General features: G+C 46.0%; 2 protein-coding genes across 2 annotated transcripts in view; both read left to right on the top strand.

Annotated features, from left to right (window-relative positions):
• Nucleotides 1-22,908, top strand: part of LOC309690025 (uncharacterized protein) — a 228,990-nt gene that overhangs the window by 121,862 nt on the left and 84,220 nt on the right. The gene's annotated exons all lie outside the window — the stretch shown is intronic.
• The window catches only part of ckbb (creatine kinase, brain b), a 21,449-nt gene continuing 6,311 nt past the window's right edge, over nt 7,771-22,908 (top strand). Inside the window, exons 1-5 of the mRNA XM_082506848.1 lie at nt 7,771-7,855; nt 9,298-9,511; nt 10,457-10,611; nt 11,500-11,632; nt 15,342-15,513. Coding sequence (XP_082362974.1) covers nt 9,319-9,511; nt 10,457-10,611; nt 11,500-11,632; nt 15,342-15,513 — 653 coding nt within the window. The 5' untranslated portion in view covers nt 7,771-7,855; nt 9,298-9,318. The remainder of the gene's footprint in view (nt 7,856-9,297; nt 9,512-10,456; nt 10,612-11,499; nt 11,633-15,341; nt 15,514-22,908) is intronic.

Genomic DNA, 22,908 nt, shown 5'->3' with positions numbered 1-22,908 from the left:
AGAACAATAACAGAGAGACAGAGGGAAGCTACTAAATACTCAGAAAACTAAAGAGAATACAAGAAAGCCAAACTAAGACACTAGACTAAAGAATAAACTGGGGCAACAAAGAGAACTAAGATCATAATACAAAAACTCAAGAGACACAAGAAACTCAAAACACTGGGTCACCGACCCAGGAACGTGACAGAAATGTATGTTGTTTTAAGCAGTGATGAGAATATTGAAAATGTGATGAGAGAGGTACACAAAAACACACACAAACATTGTATTAACTGTCATGGTCCCTGGTCCCTGTCATGGTCCCTGGAGGGGAGGTCCCTGTCATGGCCGGGGAGGCACAGGTTCCTGAGGATGTTTTACCAGTCAGTGGTTGCTGGAGTACTATTCTATGCTGTGGTGTGCTGGGGGAGTCATCAGTGCTGCTGAGGGGATCATCCACTTCTTTTTTGTGACCCCTGGACCCCATGAGTAGGAGAGTGAGCTGCTTGTGTGGAGACTGTTTGGACGAGGAGCAGAGCGAGTGCGAAGAAGTGTGTCTCCCCAGCCTGTTGATCCCCGGGACCCTGGTGTCCCCCCCCCTTCACGTGTATATAGTGCACCAGTGTGATTAATAAAGTGTCGTTGAACTGTGCTTCCTCAGTCTGCGCCTGAGTCCGTTCCATTCCCGTGACATTAACCATACTAACCCTACATGCATATACACATACAATGATACTCATGAGGATCAGACAGCATCTTAAGCATGAGATTCTGTTTGTCATCTTTTCCAAGTCACTAGTAAGATGAAAGTAATACAAAGACTAGTGGACTGAATATTATAGGAGGACAGATGGTTGCATCATAGAGGAGAAAACAGAATGCTGATGAGGGGTTTTGGATGAGTGAGCTGAGTGAGCTGATTGTGAGTTTCTGGTGTGTGAAGAAGTTTTAACATGGCACACATTTGGTTACATGAGAAGAAACTAATTATGTGCTGAGATAACAGGGTTATGCTGTATGTTGTGTGTGGCTGGATGAATGTTTGAGATTAAACTGGCTGTTGATTTGTCTTTTGTTATTAAGTTGAGCCTGCCAATTAGGTTTGGTATGATTTATCCCCCTGAAATGAAGAACACGTGCCATGACTTAACAAGGCCTTTCCTTTCATTCTTTCCTTTATTTTATTTTTATTTTGTTACTTTCATGGTGCACTAAAAGCTTTGTTTAATAATTTTTCTGTCACCTAAGGAGATCTGAACGTTGAATAGGAAGAACTACACAACATGTTGTTGCGAACGGTTGCAAGTGAGTTTCTCCAGAATTAAAATGGGCTTGGGAGAAAGTCACTTATTTGCGACAATTAGAAAATGAGTCCCTGTCCAGAAGGATTCAAGAAGGAAATCCAGTCTAAATTCGTTTTCTTTTTGAAATGACGTCGTTTTGCTGAGGGTGGAAACAAAATGCGACGATAATTTCCACTATCAGCAAAAGAAAGAATCACTGAGTGAATGAATGAGTGAGAATTTAAAAAAATGGGGAACTGACTGACTGGTTAAAGCTGACAAAAGCTGACAAGACTGACTGACTTAATACCATTGTGTGAAGTTAACCCCACCTGACAAAAGCGTGGATTTATCTCTGTGTGTGTCTCTGTTGCAGGAACAGGATGACCACAGGAGGAAACTTGGGTCACATGACTATGTGAACTCTGCAAATTTAACCTTTTTAGTTTTAATTTTTCTGTGTCTGTGAATTTACCATGGGGGTGTTATTCACTACCTTGTGTTGCTCACAGATATCACTGTGAGAAAGAGTGGTGGTTGATGGTTAATCATGTGATTTGATCATGTGATTTACAGCAGGACACAACTTAATGATGTTTTTCTACCACAGTATTATTGAGTTTTTGTGTGAAGAAAACTGTGGTTACAGGCTATATGTTGATGATGAAATTACACTGTTTTGTTGAGAAAATGTTGGAGAAAATGTGAACATTATAGGGGAAAAAGTGAATACAGTGTGATACTGTGTTTGAAACCAGTGTTGCTTCTTTTTACAGCAGAGTGTTAGCTTTATGACCTTTTACAGCTCCTCTGGAATCTGGATGGCCGACGCCTGACCACCAGGATGATCCGTGTGTTTGGCTAATGTTTGTTTTCTTTAAGAGTGTTTGTAAAGGATTCAGCACAGACAGACAAGTGATAATTGAACAGATGTGCAGTGGTTACAAAATAGTTAAATGAGGCTCATTATCTGACCATTATTGGGCTCATGGTGAGTGACAAACTTAAGGAAAAGTCACTGATTACAATGTGGAAGGACATTGAGAGGTTCAATGATTTGGAGCAAATTATGGAAAAAGTAGGAGTTTAATGAGTTTAGAATAAACCTGCCGTGATACTTGTCTCTGTGATGCTGAATACTTTATTACACTTATGAGTTGCAGTTGGTTGAAAATGTGAAGTTGTTTTAACTTAAAGACAGGAGCACCACAGGGAACTGTGCTGTCCCCTCTTCTCTTCACCCTGACTTCTGCTAACAACTCTGAATTATGCCACATTCAGAAGTTTGCAGATGACACAGCCATCATGGGGTGTATCTGGGATGATCAGGAAGAGGAGTACAGAAGTCTGGTGAGGAACTTTGTCGCATGGAGTCACACAAACCACCTGCAACTCAACACCTCAAAGACTAAGGAACTGGTTGTGGACTTCGGGAGGTCCAGAGAAGGTCCACTGCCGGTTCAGATAGAGGGGAAGGAGGTGGAGGTGGTCAACAAGTACAAGTACCTCGGGCTGTGGGTGGACAATAAACTGGACTGGTCATGCAACACAGAGCACCTGTATAAAAAAGCCCAAAGCCGACTGTACTTCCTCAGGAGGCTGAGGTCTTTTAACATCTGCAGGAAGTTCCTGAGGATGTTTTACCAGTCAGTGGTTGCTGGAGTACTTTTCTATGCTGTGGTGTGCTGGGGGAGCAGCACAGCAAAGAAGGACTCATCCAGGCTGGAGAAACTGATCAGGAATGCTAGCTCTGTGGTCGGCATGAAGCTGGACACTCTGGTGACAGTGGCAGAGAAAAGGACACTAAAAAAACTGCTGGACATTATGAACAATGCTGGGCATCCTCTGCACACGGCCATTAACAACCAGAAGAGTCTGTTCAGTGACAGGTTGCTTCTCCCCAAGACAAGAACTAACAGACTTAAAAACTCCTTTGTCCCACACGCCATCAGACTGTTTAACTCCTCTCTGGAGGGGAGAGGGAGGGGAAACAGGAGGACAAAGGAGGGGGGAACAACTAAGCTGTAGTGCCTCTTCACTTCACTGTGCAATACCTTTTGTGCAATACTTTTGTTAATAGGCAATGGTGCAATAGACCTCAATACTTGAAATGTGCAATTCACTTGTATTTTTATTTTTATTCCTATTTATTCTATTTATCCCCTTCGTAGATTTTATTTATATATGTCTCTGTATTTATATGTGTGTGTGTGTGTGTGTGTGTGTGTGTGTGTGTGTGTGTGTGTGTGTGTGTGTGTGTGTGTGTGTGTGTATATAATATTCTGTAACTCTGTAACTTCTGTCGGTGCTGTGCTTTTGGAAACCGAATTTCCCAGAGGAACCCACCCGAGGGATTAATAAAGTTTTATCTTATCTTATCTTATCTTCTATGACACAGGCTGGAGCTGGGAGTTAAACAAACTAAACATTTAACCACTGACTAATGTTTTAAACAGGGTTACAGGTTTGGAGTAATGCTGCTCCAAGGGACAAACCCTGGAGATTGTTTTAGGGAGAATGTGCAACATTCTTGTATGTCTCATTGGGGAGTTGACACATGGCAAGAGCGTGTGGCACAAGAGGAGTGTCATTTTTCTAATTTGCAGATGTCGTGAGGTGCCATGACGAGAAGGAGTGACTGAGGGGATCATCCACAAGATGGAAGCTGAGGCCAGGAGAGAGGCTTCATGAGGATCAGAGATCACTTTCCCCTATTACTGTGACACAACTGCTAAAGTACTACATTATCCATACTACTGGAGAAAGAACTACTACTCTGTGCTGTTTCTTTTCACACTGACAGCCAGTTACAACCCTCCTCCACTGTCATCTGTGCAGGAGACGGTTGTCACAGTGATGGCCACGTGGTCCTTTATACTCAGGATTGTTCTGCTCTCCTGCCCCCACCAACCTTCCTTCCCTTCTCACTCTCCTCCCCCCACCTCAGACACCTCCAATTATGTAACACCGCCTCTTCTCCTCCACAACCTCCTGCTGAACAACCAATCAAGTTCCTCAACTCTGAGTGACATCACAGCTCCGAGGAAGGGCCTTAATTAATGAACCATGTGTGTGAGAGAGAGCGAGAGTGAGCTGCCTGGTTGCTGTGGTGATTGCAGTCACCTTGCAATCACCCATAATGCACCTGTGACTGTGAGAGACGACAAACTGGTCGTGTTTACTGGTCACATTTTCCCATCCTAATGTCACATGACATCACGTCATCTGGTTCACATCAGCAGATTGTTGTGTGTTCTGTGGTTCAGGCAGACGGGACTCAAACTACCAACCTGACAGCTGAGAGGCTTCAACGTTAAATGGCAGAGGTTGGAAGCTGAATCAGCGTTACCTCAGCGATTTGGCAGCTGCCATATTGGTTTTTCCAGCAGGATGTTGTTTGGTCACGTCAGCACCTCTACAGCACCAAAGAGGACACGAAACGTATACTCAGCTTGTTTCCACCCTGGAGCCCTCCTCTAACAAACGAGTATGTTTTTTAGAGCATGTTTAGTGCCATCCTGTGGCAGTATAGATCGTGATGTCACTGGGTTTGTTGGCTGTTTTCTGCTAAGAGACTTTCATTGGTTTAACTAGTGACAGATCACTGAGTGGAAAACAAGGAGTCCAAAAAGAGAGTGTGTGTTTTAGGGGTCACCTTTGCCCAGCTGTTGGCTGCAGCAGTAACTTCATGTTAAAAACATCAATATAGGGTCCACTCTCTCTATCTATGATTAGCAGTCAGTCAGGTTCTTCATTGCTGGTTAGCTTCAGCTAATAGCTGTTATGTTCAGTTTTATAAAGCTTTCTGAATGAGGGCTGTGGGGAGGAGAGCTGTTTCGGTCCTGTGACCGATGCAGTCTGACACTCCTTATCAGGTCGGTGCACCGAGCGAGCGGCACAGTCAGCTGATGTCCTTAGGATGCGATTGCTGCAAAAAATTGTTCCCCCAACACGTGTTCTGTCCTTCCATCCTGCACTTAATTCCTTCCTTTCCTCTTTGTCTTGAATAAAGCATACATGGTGGTGGGATGGCGGTTGCCGGGTAACGGTCCTGGTGGAGCCATTACTCAGAGGAACGAGGAGACCATGAACACTGCTGTTTAAAAGCTGCCAGCGGCCTTTTGTTCAGACACAAAACTTTATTTAACATGCAACTCCTCACACTGTGCAGCAGCTGAATGGAGGCAGTGATGTCATCACCACCAAAAGAAGGAGTGGGGATCAAACAGTTTTCTGTCTGGGAGGATGTTCACGTGTTATCGATCAGGCTGATAGTTGATCAGCTGCTGGGGTGATCGGCCCTTTAAAGCTCACCACAGTAAATCAGTCAGCCATGTTCCCTTTCTTTGTGAGGTGTTCACTGACCCGTTGATGCGCATGAAGTACCCTGTTCTTTTTTAACATCTTCAGCCAATGGCAGGAAGTGGAGGCTGTGGAGGGCTGTGATTGGCTGCCAGGAGGAGTAGGGTGAGCTCGCGTCAAGGCTACTGTCAGCTGACAACCCTGTAAGTACGGAGATACTAGTATTTCCTCCGAGTGAACGATGGCGAAGCAAAAAGAGACAGCAGGGAGATACGAGGTTTCCTGACCACAAAGAAGCCCCCCCCCCAACACCACCACCATAACCACCACACACACACTCACTTACACACTCCTCCTCCTCCTTCATTTGCCCTTGTCGTCTCTTTCTGTTTGGTCATGAATAAATGACAATGGTCTGTGTGTGTCTATGTGTGTGTGTGTGTCTTGTGGTGTATGGTGGTTGGGCATACTGCAGCCTCTCGACATGCTGATGGAGGATGGGGGAGGGGCATCAAGCTCTGAAAATGGATGAGGACAGGTGGGGGAGGAGCAGAAGATCTGGTTTGTATTCAGCTCTCACCACCTGATCCTGCTGATGCTGTCAGCATGGAACACCACACACACTCACAAACACACACAATGTTGTGGTTCTGCAGGTTCATGGTCCTGGACTCAGGTATGCTGCCTTCTACGATGCCTTCTCTCTACTTCCTGTGTAAGATCACATGATTTAAGTCTGACAGACCTCAGCACCCCCACAGAGTTTACCAACCGGTGTGAACCCTTTCACCCCATCCCTGTTACCATGGAGACGGGCATCATGGTGTGCAGTGCCTCCTCTCCTGCAGCAAGTTCAAGTCATTATTTATACAGGACAACACTGAGAACCCGACTCTGCCTTCAGCCTCAACCCATACTGCCCAGGAAGAACCTTTGACATAGAACCAGAACTTCAAACAAAGAACCAGAACCTAAATAAAGAACTAGAACACAGAGAGACATAACTTTAAGCAAAGAACCAGAACATTAAACAAAGAACCATAACAAAGAACCATAAACATAACCTAAATATAGAACCAGAACCTCAAACAAAAAACCTGAATCTAAATAAAGAACCAGAACCAGAACACAGAGAGCAATAATTTCAAACAAAGAACCAGAACCTAAATAAAGAAGCACAACACAGAGAACCATAACTTTAAACAAAGAACCAGAACATTAAACAAAGAACCAGAACACAGAGAACCAGAACTTTAAACAAAGAACTAGAACCTAAATAAAGAACCAAAACCAGAACACAAAGAACCAGAACTTCAAACAAAGAATCACAAGCAGAACTTTAAACAAAGAATCACAAGCAGAACTTTAAACAAATAACCAGAACTTAAACTAAAGAATCAGAACACAGAGAACTATCATCTTTGTGATGAAGAACACCTCTGACCCTGTAGAGACCACTCACAATTACACTAAGTGATGTTTCCTTAGCCTGACCAAACAGCAACAAAGTCGTACTGTCTAAATTGATGGTGATGATGATAATGTGATGATAGTGGTGTTGATGATGTCGATTTGATGATGATGATGTGATGATGGTTGTGTTGATGATGTCGATTTGATGATGATGATGCGATGATGGTGGTGATGATGATGTTGATGTGATTATTGTGATGATGATGATGTGATTATGGTGGTGATGTTGATGTCAATGTGATGATTGTGATGATGATGTGATGAAGATGATGATGCTGTTGTGATGATGATGACGATGATAGAATAGAATAATATAGAATAGCTCTTTATTGTCATTGTACATGTACAATGGTTTAGCGCCATCTTGTGACAGTACAGAACGTGACGTCACTGGGTTTGTTGGCCGTTTTCTGCTAAGAGACTTTCATTGGTTTATGTTAGCTAACTAGTGACAGATCACTGAGTGAAAAACAAGGAGACCAAAAAGAGAACGTGCGTTTGGGGGACGCACATATACACATGAAAGATGGTGGGCTAAACTCACACCTGCTGAGTCCTGACAGGCCTGGCTCAAAGGAACTGTAGCAGGATGGGGACAAAGAGAAAGAGAGAGAGAGAGAGAGAGAGGGGGGGGGGGGGGGGGGGGTGAGAGACAACCACGTGACCCTCGGCGGGTCTGTGCCCAATGGAATGAATGGACTGTAAATAGGAGCCAATGAGGATCTGGGGGCGAGTATAAAAGGCTGCGAGCCGCTTTAATCCGCAGCAGCAGCACGGACCCGCTCCAGAGCCGCATCCCGCACACCGAACCACAGGTATGAGCATCCGAGCCGACTAATTACAGCAGAGCACATTCATACAGCCGTGCATCAGGGCAGGAGGAACGTGTCGGAAGGGGCGCGCGGTCAGAAGGAGATGGAGGGTCAAAGAACAAAGAAACAAACACACGCACGGGGAGGCTGCTGCAGACTGTGTGTGTGTGTCTTTGTGTGTGTGAGCGCGCGCTAACGACCTTGCGCTCCGTCCTGCGTGCAGGTGTTGCGCAGTCAGCATCGCCCGCGCGCACAAAGCTTCTTTACCGTGGTGGTATTTAGGGTCAGCTGATTCATCTGCAGGACTGCTACTGTGCGCGCGCAGCTTCAACAACAGCCTCCAAATATCATACAATTCCTCCTGAACCGGTGCAGCCGGAGACTGCAGCTCTGCCTGTGCACATTAAGCAGTCTAACCTTCAAACAGTGCGCGTATGCTCCGCCTCATTTTCACGGCTTTTTGGAGCTGATGACGTCACTCAGCCCTGCAGAGTTCTAGCCAGTCAGAACCGGTCCGATTTAGTCGATTCTGTGCGCGCAGTGAGGAGCTGAAGGTGACCGCGGCCTTAATGATCTGGAGCGAACCGGAGCGAACCATACCGAGCCAGGATCCTGTCTGCACTCTGCATAAATACAGCCAATGGAAAGTAACAGAGTACTTTTACTGCAATTGTGAGAGTTACAGTAAAGATCAGAAGCTCCTTAATCCAATCAGGTTGTTGATAATTTATAACCTGATTGGAGGGTTTGAGGCGTTTCTAAAAGTTTGCAGAAAAAAAATCTGATGTCGCAAAGATTTTTGCAGAGTCAGCATCTGAGTTTTTCACCATTTGACTTTGCTTCATCAGCGACTGACCAGAGCTCAGGCAGTTTGAGCAATCATTTTAATTGATCAGTAAACTGTGTCACATTTAAAGGCATTAAAGGCATGTTTTTGTTCATCACATTTCCATTTTAATTGTGATGTTTTCATAAGAATCAATATAAATGTGATCACATGACCATAAAACCCACAAAAAGTGGCCTCAGTGGGAAGAGTCTGACCCAGCACCCTCAGACCAGGTTTGTGGAGAAAATGGGCCTCTTTATTGGCCTTTCCTATCAAAAACAATCAAGTGTATTTCATTGAGTCAATGTTTTACTAGCAGCAACATGTACATGAATACATGAATATTCAAAATTCAAATCACATCCAGAAATCTTCCAGAAGTTATCAAATGCATGCCTGAGTTTCTTCATCTTTGTGACCAGCCTCCTTTTACTGACTGAACTTTAGTGTAAAAGTTTTATTGTCAGTACAAATTTAGCAATAACTTGTTTAGGAAAGTGCTGTAAGCGATCGGTTTCTGTGTCTGAGATAGATTAACGTGCAAATACATAAACTGTTTGATGCTGTAATGCTGTGTTATTGAACACTTTGACTGTAACCGATGGCTTTGCGGCAGGCGAGCAGCCCGGACGTCATCATGCCTTTTGGAAACACCCACAACAAGTTGAAGCTGAAGTACACGGCGGAGCAGGAGTACCCCGACCTCAGCCAGCACAACAACCACATGGCCAAGGTGCTCACGTCCGAAATGTACGCCAACCTGAGGGACAAGGAGACGCCCAGCGGATTCACCCTGGACGATGTCATCCAGACTGGCGTTGACAACCCAGGTAACCCCTCCCACAGTCAGCATTAAGAGCTCAAACTCTATTCTTGAACTCAAACAAAGGTAACAAGTCCTAAACCAGATAACTTTATCATCAGTGCCAGGTAGACACTCCTTCATCAAACGGTCACACATAAATGGCTCCCTAAAAACTGTGTACCTCTCTTCCAACACAATTCAACCTTCAGAATAACCAGGTACCCCATTCCCAAAGCACCATCCTCCTCCTTAAACAGCCCCTTACCAAGGTGCTGGTAATTCCTCTCAAAATAAGACAAATCTCCTCCAGACCAGCTAATTGTGCCAAGGCGACTGATTTGGCATATATGTTAACACCTCCCTAAAAACCTGACCAAATAAACAACTAAACAACTAAACAACTCCACCCTTGGACACTTGTACCATGTTCCATTTCTCCAAAACATCCTTAAGACCCTTGATCCACCTCCTTGTCCAAGTAACTCTTCCTCAAAGTAAGACAACTTCAGCCTAGTCCAATAACCTTCAGAATAGGAACCAAGCCTCTATCCGATGCTGGTCTGGCTCTTACATAAGCCAGTTAAGCCTTCACCAGACATGTAACTTTGCGTGTTTGTCACCTTCACATTGAGAGATTCTGTTAATAATAAACTCTTTAATTGGATAGACTCATTAGATCAAGGTAATTTTTGGTCTATAATTCCCACCCAAGGGCAGGACATAGTATTGACCTTCAGTCCAACCACCTGATCCTCCTCTTCTAATCCTCCTTAGTTCATTTAGCTCCTCTTAGTGCGTTAAAGACCATAACACACTATCCTACAAGGAAATTGTGAAACAGACCAAACAAACCCATTGGCACACTCCGTCATGTTTAGGTTTTCTCTCTGAAGTCAAAAAAAGTCATTTTAAGGCCCATAGATGTTGGCTGTGACAAGGGGAAGTGACTGTCCATCCTTTCCCCTTACAGGTCATCCGTTTATCATGACTGTGGGCTGTGTGGCTGGAGACGAGGAGACGTATGAAGTGTTTAAAGACCTGATGGATCCAGTGATCGAAGACCGCCATGGAGGATACAAACCAACAGACAAACACAAGACGGACCTGAACCCTGACAACCTCCAGGTAAACGATCAACTCACCTGAAGCCAGTTCAAACACATCTCATTATTTATGGAATTCATGACCAGAGCCTCAAGCGGAAAAAACATTCAGGACAAACGGATTTAAATACAATCATTACGGTACATACACTTAATGTCAAGGACAGGTGAACACACCTGTTACAGAAGACATGCTCATTCAGATGTAATGCTCTAATCTCAGAGCTGTCCTGGAGCTATTTCAAACAGACAAACCAAACACGAAAGGATTCACGCCAAAAACCAATCACAGCATTGTCAAAACTTTGTGTCCACATGAAATTGTCGGAGTTCGCAGCAGATTCATAATCACTAACATGGACAGGTGTAGGGCTGCATAATTCTGAGGAATTTAAAATCCAATTCAGACTGAAAATCACAGCCTCAGCATCACTGCCCATCAGCAGGACAGAGCTCTGGAGACAGTTTTATTCTTTCAGCTGCAGCTTTATTGGCATTAAACTGTCAGGCAGTAATAACCTAAATTCAAACCTGTGAGTTGCTGAAAGGTTTAACATCAGGTCTGGAATCAGTCTGTTTCAGCATGCAGATGAGGCAGCTGCTCCCTGAGCTCATCACAGGTAAAACTACCAACGTGGGCCATCAGCACACAGGAGTCTGAGATCTTTGAGCATTGGTGATGCTATTTTCCACAGAACTGATTATTCACTAGGGTACTGAATTCTTGCATGTGATGTGTTTAGCCCAGACATGAAGTCCTACCCAACAACAAGTGACTCTTAAACTCTTTATTGGCTGTAAGGCTCAATGATTTGGTTTTGGTGTGTCAGCTGAGGGTGGTGGTGACCTCTGAAGGGTGGGCATTGATGGACTCTGACCCTCCTGTTCTTGTGTCTCCTTTGTGTTTCAGGGTGGAGATGATCTGGATCCAAACTATGTGCTCAGCTCTCGGGTTCGCACAGGACGCAGCATTCGTGGCTTCTGTCTGCCGCCACACTGCAGCCGTGGAGAGCGACGCACTATTGAGAACCTCTCCATTGAAAGTACGAGGTCACTTCCTGTATCTTCTGCCGCATGTACAGTGGGGCAAAAAAGTATTTAGTCAGCCACCGACTGTGCAAGTTCCCCCACCTAAAATGATGACAGAGGTCAGTAATTTGCACCAGAGGTACACTTCAACTGTGAGAGACAGAATGTGAAAAAAAAAATCCATGAATCCACATGGTAGGATTTGTAAAGAATTTATTCGTAAATCAGGGTGGAAAATAAGTATTTGGTCAATAACAAAAATACAACTCAATACTTTGTAACATAACCTTTGTTGGCAATAACAGAGGTCAAACGTTTACTATAGGTCTTTACCAGGTTTGCACACACAGTAGCTGGTATTTTGGCCCATTCCTCCATGCAGATCTTCTCGAGAGCAGTGATGTTTTGGGGCTGTCGCCGAGCAACACGGACTTTCAACTCCCGCCACAGATTTTCTATGGGGTTGAGGTCTGGAGACTGGCTAGGCCACTCCAGGACTTTCAAATGCTTCTTACGGAGCCACTCCTTTGTTGCCCGGGCGGTGTGTTTTGGATCATTGTCATGTTGGAAGACCCAGCCTCGTTTCATCTTCAAAGTTCTCACTGATGGAAGGAGGTTTTGGCCAAAATCTCACGATACATGGCCCCATTCATTCTGTCCTTAACACGGATCAGTCGTCCTGTCCCCTTGGCAGAAAAACAGCCCCATAGCATGATGTTTCCACCCCCATGCTTCACAGTAGGTATGGTGTTCTTGGGATGCAACTCAGTATTCTTCTTCCTCCAAACACGACGAGTTGAGTTTATACCAAAAAGTTCTAGTTTGGTTTCATCTGACCACATGACATTCTCCCAATCCTCTGCTGTATCATCCATGTGCTCTCTGGCAAACTTCAGACGGGCCTGGACATGCACTGGCTTCAGCAGTGGAACACGTCTGGCACTGCGGGATTTGATTCCCTGCCGTTGTAGTGTGTTACTGATGGTGACCTTTGTTACTTTGGTCCCAGCTCTCTGCAGGTCATTCACCAGGTCCCCCCGTGTGGTTCTGGGATCTTTACTCACCGTTCTCATGATCATTTTGACCTCACGGGATGAGATCTTGCGTGGAGCCCCAGATCGTGGGAGATTATCAGTGGTCTTGTATGTCTTCCATTTTCTGATGATTGCTCCCACAGTTGATTTTTTCACACCAAGCTGCTTGCCTATTGTAGATTCACTCTTCCCAGTCTGGTGCAGGTCTACAATACTTTTCCTGGTGTCCTTCGAAAGCTCTTTGGTCTTGGCCATGGCAGATTTTGGAGTCTGACTGTTTGAGGCTGTGGACAGGTGTCTTTTATACAGATGATGAGTTCAAACAGGTGCCATTCATACAGGTAACGAGTGGGGGACAGAAAAGCTTCTTACAGAAGACGTTACAGGTCTGTGAGAGCCAGAGATTTTCCTTGTTTGAGGTGACCAAATACTTATTTTCCACCCTGATTTACGAATAAATTCTTTACAAATCCTACCATGTGAATTCATGGATTTTTTTTTTTTTTTTTTTTTTTTTTTTTTTTTTTCCACATTCTGTCTCTCACAGTTGAAGTGTACCTCTGGTGCAAATTACTGACCTCTGTCATCATTTTAAGTGGGGGAACTTGCACAATCGGTGGCTGACTAAATACTTTTTTGCCCCACTGTAGCATCATCACTCTGCCCCCTGCCTGCAGACTGCTGTATTATACCTCACTGTCAGCACTTCTACTGTAGATCACTGTCATTCTTCGCTCATTGAAGCTAAAGTATGTCCTTCAGTCAAAGTTATGTTCCTAGCAGAGCCTGACCTTCTGACCTGAAAATTCAGGTTTGTCCCTCCTTCTTAAACCAAAATGTCACTAAAACCTTCATGTAAAGAAAAATGCTGAAGCATACTGTAGTGTGTTTTTTAGAGATCTGATCTGCTCCAAATAACAAAGATTTTTAATTAACACTAATCTAAAATTGGGAACTACATGTGTAAACCTGAACTTAACAAAACAAACAAAATATATGCACATATATTTTTTTTTTTTTTTTTTTTGTTTTAACAAACTTGAGCTCAGGATCGAGGTTTTTATATTAAAAAAAAAAAAATGCTGCTTCATATTCATCGGGAGATATTGCAGCGTTTAGCGCCATTATGTAACTGACCTGAGGAAAAAGCTGGAGAACGAACGGAAACAGACCTTTAACTCATTTAAAATGCAGCATTTACAGACTCGAGCATCTGACTGAAACTCAACACTTCCTGTTTTGTTTGTTCAGCTTTGGGAAGGACGTAAAAAAAAGGTCAGACTCAGAGAGGGAGCGTCTGTCTGAGCATTTCAGAGCACCGTCCATCACACTAGAATAGAATTCAACTTTATTGTCATGTGCAATGACAATAAAGTTGAATACTTCATCACATGAAGAATTCAACTTTATTCAACTTTAAGAATTCATCACATTCGCAGTTTCACTGTACCGGCCGCGTGTACTTAGACCTGCATGGCTTAATCAAGTACAAGGCAACGAAATGCAGTTTGCATCCATCCAGAAGTGCTTTAGTGATATAGATATATTACAATATATATTAACAATAATATAGATATGTAAGTATATTACAGAAATGGGTCTATTATGGTATGTTATAATGTACACGGTATGAAGTATGTTGTGAATATTCTATAACTATAGATGTACAGGCTGTAGTGAGTACAGGCTATGAACACTGATGCTGATGTCAGTTTTAGAGTAAAATGAGAACAAACGGATTCTAAATCAGGTTTTTATTGTTTGTTAAATTCACTTTGAGTTTAAACTGTGGTGGTGCATTTAGGGACCGTCTGATGCAGCAGTTTCTTGTGGTCCTGCTGAGGTAGGTGAGGTACAAACTCTCGTCAGTCGGGCTTCATTCAGCTGGGTCTGCAGCTGAAGAGGATAAGTCTTTATTTAGATACTTCCCATGATGCCTCATCGAGTGTGTCAGTGAACGCAGCAGCAGATCAAACTCTTACATAACCCTGAGCTGAGAGCCGTCCTGCTGAGACTGCTAATGAGACCGACAGCTCGCCATTTAAAGCCTGTCTTTCATATTCAAATGCGACTACCGGTTAAAGCCGGCAGACCTGAGATTCTGCTGCACCCTGCTGTCTGAGCTAGTTCCACACCTGCTTTTAAAGACCTCAGGAACCAGGAGACATTTAACTGAGCCATTCTAAGACCCACAGAAATGCGGGTCTCAGAATGATCATGTGATCTCTGTATGATTTCCTCAGCTGTCAGGCCGACTCCTGACCACCTAAACAGTTCAGGCTGCTCAGGTATCTCTGCATCAAAGTGTGAGGAACTGGTACTCTGTTTTCCTGTAGAAAGTCAAGACACTCATCAGAGTAAAGGTGACTTTTTTATAGGTAACGTTCAGGTATGATGGGTAAAAATAAAATGTAATTAATGAGAGATGCTGGCAGGAAACTTCATATGATTTGATATCTAAAAGGGGGTGAAATCTAAAGGGGGGTGAAACTTCCTGGTCACCTTTAGTGAAACAATTAAACCTTTAATTTGCTTTTATTTTGAATGTCAATACCTGTCCCATTAAAAGTGATTCTGTGAAACAGCTCTATCTAGTTCAGTTGACACCACTTCCTGTTTGCTCACCTGTCATCCTGAAGTAGGGTTTATGTGTACCTCTGACCTTTGACCTACTGTGTGGTGGCTGCAGCTCTGGCCTCCTTGGAAGGAGACCTGAAGGGGAAGTACTATGCTCTGAAGAACATGACCGAGGAGGAGCAGCAGCAACTCATTGATGACCACTTCCTGTTTGATAAGCCTGTGTCCCCGCTGCTGCTGGCGTCCGGCATGGCCCGCGATTGGCCCGATGGCCGTGGCATCTGGTCAGTATGTAACCCTACAAGTGGAGGTGCAGGGGTGGGGGGGTATAATGAAGTATTGGTTTGGAAAAATATGACTCCAAAGCCAGAAATTGATTTAAATTAACCTGATTCTAACAGAATGAAGAAATGCTGAGAGAGAATAAACTTTGAGCTAGAGCATCTCAAATATGTCCTTTTTCTGAACAAACACCAGTATAAAAATAACTGTAATGAGAGACAGAATAAAAAAAAAAAAACCGAGTTGAGGTCAAAGTTCAGAACAAAATGTACTGTCTCAGAATGGAAGATTCATACATTCATAAAAACAGATGTAGGTGTAATAAAAAAAGGTGAGTCTGATTGAATAGAGGTAAAAGTTGGAAAGATTAATAAAAAAAAAAGTGACCAGAAATAAGGAATAAACATCAGTTTGCTCATGGAATAAAGAATCGCAGCAGTCCTTGGTCGTAGTGTCAAGCTCACTGAACATCCACCCAACCACCACATCCACCCCTGTAGATGGCTTCATTTCAAAGAATCCAACCACCACTTTAGTCACACCCTAGATCTTGTTTTAACATATGGCATATAAACTGAACATTGAGCAGTGTTTCCTGAAAATCCTCTCTCCTCTTATCATTTCCTGATAACATTTAAATTTACAATAATTGATTACACAGCATTGGAGAGTAGACTTCATCACAGTAGATGTCTTTCTGAAAGTGCTGTAACTAAGTTTGAGAATATAATCCACCCACTGTTATCATCTTCAATGACCTGTACCAACACAGAGCAGAGCAGCTACCTGAACGCTGCTCAAATAGAGGTTGATTATCTTGTTAATAATTTTACCTTCTCACAACGTATGACAATAGATACTGTTGCTCCTGTGAAAAATATGGTCTCAAATTAGAAATACTTGACTCCCTGGTGTAATTCTCAAACACATAGCCTAAAGCAGATAACTTGTAAGATGGAGAGGAAATGGCATGTCACAAATTTACAAGATCATCATTTAGCCTGGAGAAATAGTTTATTGCTTTATAAGAAAGCCCTCCGTAAAGCTAGAACATCTGGTCATCACTGATTGAAGAAAATAAGAACAACCTTAGGTTTCTCTTCAGCACTGTAGCCAGGCTGAAAAAAAAGTCAGAGCACTGTTAAGCCAACCATTGTCATATGCTGTGGGAGTGTCTGGTCAGGCATGGTCAAGGTTCCTGTCATCCGTCCTTTGGGGTGGAGTTGGCCAGCTCATCACCTGTTTTCAATCTCCGGGGCTCCACCTAGAGGTTTTTTAAGCCAGCACTGCCTGCCACTCCTCGCCAGTTCGTCCTGCTACCATCTGTGATTCATCACCCGTCGCACTCACCAGTAGTGCTGGTTCCATCTCCATCCTGTTTTTCCGTCTCCTCGGAACCCAAGGACCACATACACAACTTCTCCTCAGCCTGCCCTTCAGTCCATACTCTCCACCTCCTTGGAATCTGGACCGGACTCTCCACACTCTCGATCCTCTCTGGAATGCTCCCATGGCAGCCTTTTCCCCCGCTTAATAACCAGGGTCTCCAAGTAAGCCCAAGACTATCCACTGGCACTCCATACCTCTGTCCCTTACTCGTTTGTCACTCAGTAACACCCTTCTCCTGTGTTTACAGAAAGTTCCCGTTCGAGTTCTCCCTGTGCTCTACGCCTGTTTCCCCGCCCACGGATTTCCCTTAGTTTCTGCGAATGGTTTCTGTTAAACCCAGTTCTGTTCACGTTTTTGTTCCTTCTAATAAATTATACATAGTTCGAGTAATTGAGTCTGCTTTTGAGTCCACCGCATCCTTGTTTGTGACAGAACGAACTGGCCACTAATGGACTCAGCGGACCCAATTCGCGCCGCCATAAATAAACATGTTAGGACGGCATGAACAGACCTTGACGTCCTTAATGGACCAATGTAATGCTATCAGTGAAAAACAGGAAGAGTTACTTACCCGGTTTTCGGAACTCAGGGAGTCTAATCCACCCGTTCTCCCCAGCCAGCCGGGACCGTTGCCTGCGCCCGCCGTTGCGCATCCTGCGATAGAATCGGCTTATCGGGGCATCTCTTCCCCTCCCCTCCGATTGCCTCGTGTTCCTATGAGGACTTCCTCAAGGAATTCAAGGCTACGTTCGCTCACCCGATCTCTGAGGGTACTGCGGCTAAGAGGCTGTTGGGACTCCGTCAGGGAAAACGCAGCGTTGCAGAATACGCGATTGAGTTCCGCACTGCTGCTGTGGAAGCGGGTTGGCCAGACTGCGGGGGAATTTTCCTAGCGTCCCTTTCCGAACAGATGAAGGATCAGCTGGCTGTGCACGACGAGCTGGCCACGTTCGAAGCGCTCGCCTCTCTCGCTCTCAGGATCGATAGTCGACTGAGGGAAAGAGACGCTGAGAGGCGGTCCAAGCCCTCTCCGTCTCTGTTTCGACCCGTGGCCGTTTCGGCGTTACCCCCGTCGCTTCCGGTGACATCATCCGTCCGTCCTCGCTCTCCTTCCCCTGAGCCTATGCAGATCGGCCGCGCTCGGCTCACTCCTGAGGAGCGGGAGCGGCGTTTCCGAGCCGGAGAGTGCTTCTACTGCGGAGGAAGCGGCCATCGCCTCACTGTTTGCCCGGTCCGGCCAAAAGGCGTGGCCTGCCGGTAAGTCCGGGGTTACGGGTGGGCAATGTTTTTAAGAGTGATAAACCCCGTTTTTTGCTTTCGGTTTCGTTGATGTCCGGTACTAAGGCTCATTCTTTTCGTGCTCTCGTTGACTCCGGGTCAGAGCAAAATTTGATAGACGCTGCGGTTGCTAAATCATTGAATTTGCCCCTCATTCAGCTCGAGCCTCCGATCCCGGCCGCCGCTTTGAATAATGAGGTATTCGCGATGATCACCTGTCAAGTTAGTCACGTCAGGTAACCATCAGGAGGACATAACTCTTTTTTACCACCTCTTCCCTTGACGTGCCAGTGATCCTTGGTTTTCCGTGGTTGCAGAAGCACAATCCACACATTGACTGGACAGGGAAGAGAGTGGCGAGTTGGAGTCTGTTTTGTCTCGCCAACTGTTTAAAGTCAGCCTTGCCCTCGGGGGCTTCTGTTTCTCCTCCATTGGTTGTCTCCCCCCCTGACCTTACCTCTGTCCCTCCTGAATATCATGATCTACGAGAGGTGTTCAGTAAGGACAGGGCTCAGTCGCTGCCTCCTCATCGACCTTATGATTGTGCCATTGATCTTCTCCCTGGTGCTCCTTTGCCCTCCAGCCGTCTTTATAACCTGTCCCATCCGGAGAGGGGGGCTATGGAGAAGTACATCCAGGACTCGCTAGCAGCCGGTCTCATTCGTCCTTCTTCCTCACCGGTGGCCGCCGGTTTCTTTTTTGTGTCTAAGAAGGATTCATCGCTCCGGCCGTGCATCGATTACAGGGGACTTAATGCGATCACAATTAAGAACAAGTATCCCCTACCTTTGATCAACTCTGCTTTCGAACCCCTCCGCGGTGCCACTGTCTTCTCCAAGCTGGACTTGAGGAACGCATACCACCTTGTCCGCATAAGGGAGGATGACGAGTGGAAGACTGCTTTTAACACTCCTCTGGGGCATTTTGAATACCTGGTAATGCCGTTTGGCCTCACCAATGCCCCTGCAGTCTTCCAGGCACTAGTGAATGACGTGCTCCGGGATTTCCTGAATGTTTTCGTGTTTGTTTACCTGGATGATATTTTGATCTTTTCTCGATCCCTCGAGGAGCATCAGGTGCATGTCCGGAGTGTGCTGCAGCGACTGTTGGAGAACCGCCTTTAATCAAATCAATCCAATCAAATCAAATCACTTTTATTGTCACATCACATGTGCAGGCACACTGGCACAGCACATGCGAGTGAAATTCTTGTGTGCGAGCCCCACAAGCAACAGAGATGTGCAAACACAACAACACAAACGAGCAAAATACAAGAATGGCCAACCTGAAACTAATAAATATATGTACAATATATAATAGTGTATGCATTTCTGGATGTGTATACTAAATATTTTCCTGTGTGTGTGTGTGTGTGTGTGTGTGTGTGTGTGTGTGTGTGCACACATTTTTACAAATTAAATAGTAAAAAAAAATAAATAAATAAATAATAATAATAATAAAATATACAGAGTTGAATATGTGCAAAACAAGTGGCATTTGTATACAGTGTGGAGTGCATAATGTTGAAGTTCCAGTAGTGAAGCTGAGGTGTCTATGACGTGTTCAGCAGTCTGATGGCCTGATGGAAAAAGCTGTCTCTCAGTCTGCTGGTACGGGACCGGATGCTGCAGAACCTCCTTCCTGATGGAAGCAGTCTGAACAGTTTATGGCTGGGGTGACTGGAGTCCTTGATGATCCTCCCCGCTTTCCTCAGGCAGCGCTTCCTGTAGATGTCTTGGAGGGAGGGAAGTTCACCTCCAATTATCCGTTCAGAGCACCGCACTACTCGCTGGAGAGCTTTGCAGTTGTAGGCGGTGCTGTTGCCATACCAGGTGGTGATGCATCCAGTGAGGATGCTCTCAATGGCACAGTGATAGAAGGTCCTGAGGATGCGGGGGCTCATGCCGAATCTTTTCAGTCTCCTGAGAAAGAAGAGGCGCTGCTGCGCCTTCTTCACTGTTTTGTTTGTGTGTACTGACCACGTAAGATCCTCAGCCAGATGTACTCCAAGGAACCGGAAGCTGCTCACTCTCTCCACAGCAGCGCCGTTGATGGTGATGGGGGTGTGTACTTCTCTGCACCTCCGGAAGTCCACTATCAACTCCTTTGTCTTTGCGACGTTGAGGGTGAGATGGTTGTCTTGACACCAGTGGGTCAGGGCGCTGACCTCCTCCCTGTAAGCCGTCTCATCACCGTTGGTGATAAGACCCACCACTGTAGTGTCGTCCGCAAACTTCACAATGATGTTGGAGCTGTTAGTGGCTGTGCAGTCGTAGGTGTAGAGTGAGTACAGGAGAGGGCTCAGTACACACCCCTGTGGAGCACCAGTGTTCAGTGTGATGGGGGATGAGGTGATGCTGCCCAGTCTGACCACCTGGCGTCTGTCAGACAGGAAGCTAAGGATCCAGCTGCAGAGGGAGCTGCTCAGTCCTAGATCCTGCAGTTTCCTGTCCAGCTTCGAGGGAACGATGGTATTGAATGCTGAGCTGTAATCTACAAACAGCATCCTCACATATGTGTCTCTCTTCTCCAGGTGTGACAGAGCAGTGTGTAGTGTCAGGGCTATGGCATCATCAGTGGACCTGTTGTGGCGGTATGCAAACTGTAGAGGGTCCAGTGAGTCGGGTAGTGCAGAGCAGATGAAGTCCCTGACCAGCTTCTCGAAGCATTTGCTTACGATGGGGGTCAGGGCTACAGGTCGCCAGTCGTTCAATGAGGAGATGGTGGAGGATTTGGGTACAGGGACGATGGTGGCCATTTTGAAGCAGGCTGGGACTACAGACAGAGAGAGGGAAAGGTTGAAGATGTGCGTGAACACTCCAGCCAGCTGAGCCGCGCGTGACCTGAGGACGCGGCCGGGAATCCCGTCCGGACCAGTAGCTTTGCGTGCGTTCACCTTCCTGAAGCACTTCCGCACATCCTCCTCAGACACAGTGTGCGCACTGACGTCATCCGCGGTGCGCACACTGTCCGGTCTCATGGTGTTCGCTGTGTCGAATCTAGCGTAGAATACGTTTAGATCCTCACACAGAGAGGCCGTGGTCTGCGGTGTGCTGGTTTTCCCTCTAAAGTCTGTGATCGTGTTTAGTCCCTGCCACATACTCCGAGGGTTGTCAAACTGTTGCTCCACCCTGTCCCTGTACTCACGTTTGGCTGCTTTGATCGTCTTCCGGAGTTGGTAATGTGCGTGTTTGTAGTCCGATGTGTTCGCGGAGGCAAAGGCGGTGTTCCGTGCCGCGCGAACATCTCCGTTAATCCAGGGTTTTTGATTTGGGAAGGATTTGACTGTTCTGGATGGGACGACATCTTCCACGCATTTCCTGATAAATCCACAGACTGAGTCTGTGTATTCATCAATGTCTCTGGCGGCCACGTGAAACATTTCTCAGTCCGCGTGATCAAAACAGTCCCGCAGCGCAGACTCCTTTATGTGAAGGCCGAGAAGTGTGACTTTCACGTCTCGTCTATCTCATTTCTGGGCTACCTACTGGCGGAAGGGCAGGTGAAGACGGACCCTGTAAAGGTTAAGGCAGTGGTGGAGTGGCTCGTTCCTGATTCACGCAGACAGCTGCAGCAGTTCCTTGGCTTTGCGAATTTCTACAGGCGCTTTGTCAGGGACTACAGACGGGTGGCTGCGCCTCTCACCCGCCTTACTTTCTCCCGGGTCCCCTTCGTTTGGTCTCCCGAGGCTCACTCGGCCTTCGCCACGCTCAAACGGCTTTTTTCTTCGGCTCCTGTTTTGGTCCATCCTGACACAAGTAAGCAGTTCGTGGTGGAGGTTGATGCTTCGAGCGTGGGGGTGGGGGCTGTGCTGTCTCAGCGTTCTGGTCCTCGTGGCAAGCTCCAACCCTGCGCCTACTTTTCTCGGCGCCTTTCTCCTGCCGAACGGAATTATGACGTTGGGGATAGGGAGTTCCTGGCCATTAATTTGGCTTTGGAGGAGTGGCGCCACTGGCTGGAGGGGACGGAACATCCGTTTATCATCTGGACAGATCACAAGAATCTGACTTATCTCAGATCGGCTAAAAGACTGAACTCCCGCCAGGCTCGGTTGTCCCTTTTCTTTGCCCGATTTAATTTTGACATTTCCTATCGCCCGGGTTCCAGAAATCTTAAACCCGATGCCCTGTCTCGCCAGTACTCCTCGGACTTGGACTCCCGGGACCCTGAGCTCATTCTCCCTTCCACCTGCAGAATTGGCTCCCTCACCTGGGATATGGAGGAGGCCATACGCCAAGGACTACGAGAAGACACCGATCCAGGAACTGGCCCACCCGGTCGGCGTTTTGTACCCTCTGCCGCCCGGTCGGCTGTGATCCATTGGGTCCATACAGCCCGGTTTACTTGCCACCCGGGAGTGAGTAGGACCACGGCTCTGTTGAAGAGGTATTTCTGGTGGCGTTCCATGGACAAGGATGTGAAGGCTTATGTGGCTGCCTGTTCTGTTTGTGCCCGTAATAAGTCCTCCAATCGGCCCCCGTCTGGCTTACTCCGACCGCTTAGTACTCCGCATAGGCCTTGGTCTCATATCGCCTTGGATTTTGTTACCGGCCTCCCGGCTTCTTCGGGGAAGACGGTGGTTCTGTCCATAGTCGATCGGTTTTCCAAAGCGGCTCATTTCGTAGCCCTAGACAAGCTGCCGACGGCTGCTGAGACCACCCAGATCCTTATGGACCATGTATTCCGACTTCATGGCATACCCTCGGAAATTGTGTCTGACAGGGGGCCTC

Source organism: Aulonocara stuartgranti (genome assembly GCF_965226115.1).
Source record: "Aulonocara stuartgranti genome assembly, chromosome: 15".
Lineage (NCBI taxonomy): Eukaryota > Metazoa > Chordata > Actinopteri > Cichliformes > Cichlidae > Aulonocara > Aulonocara stuartgranti.
This window is presented reverse-complemented; position numbering and strand designations above follow the sequence as displayed.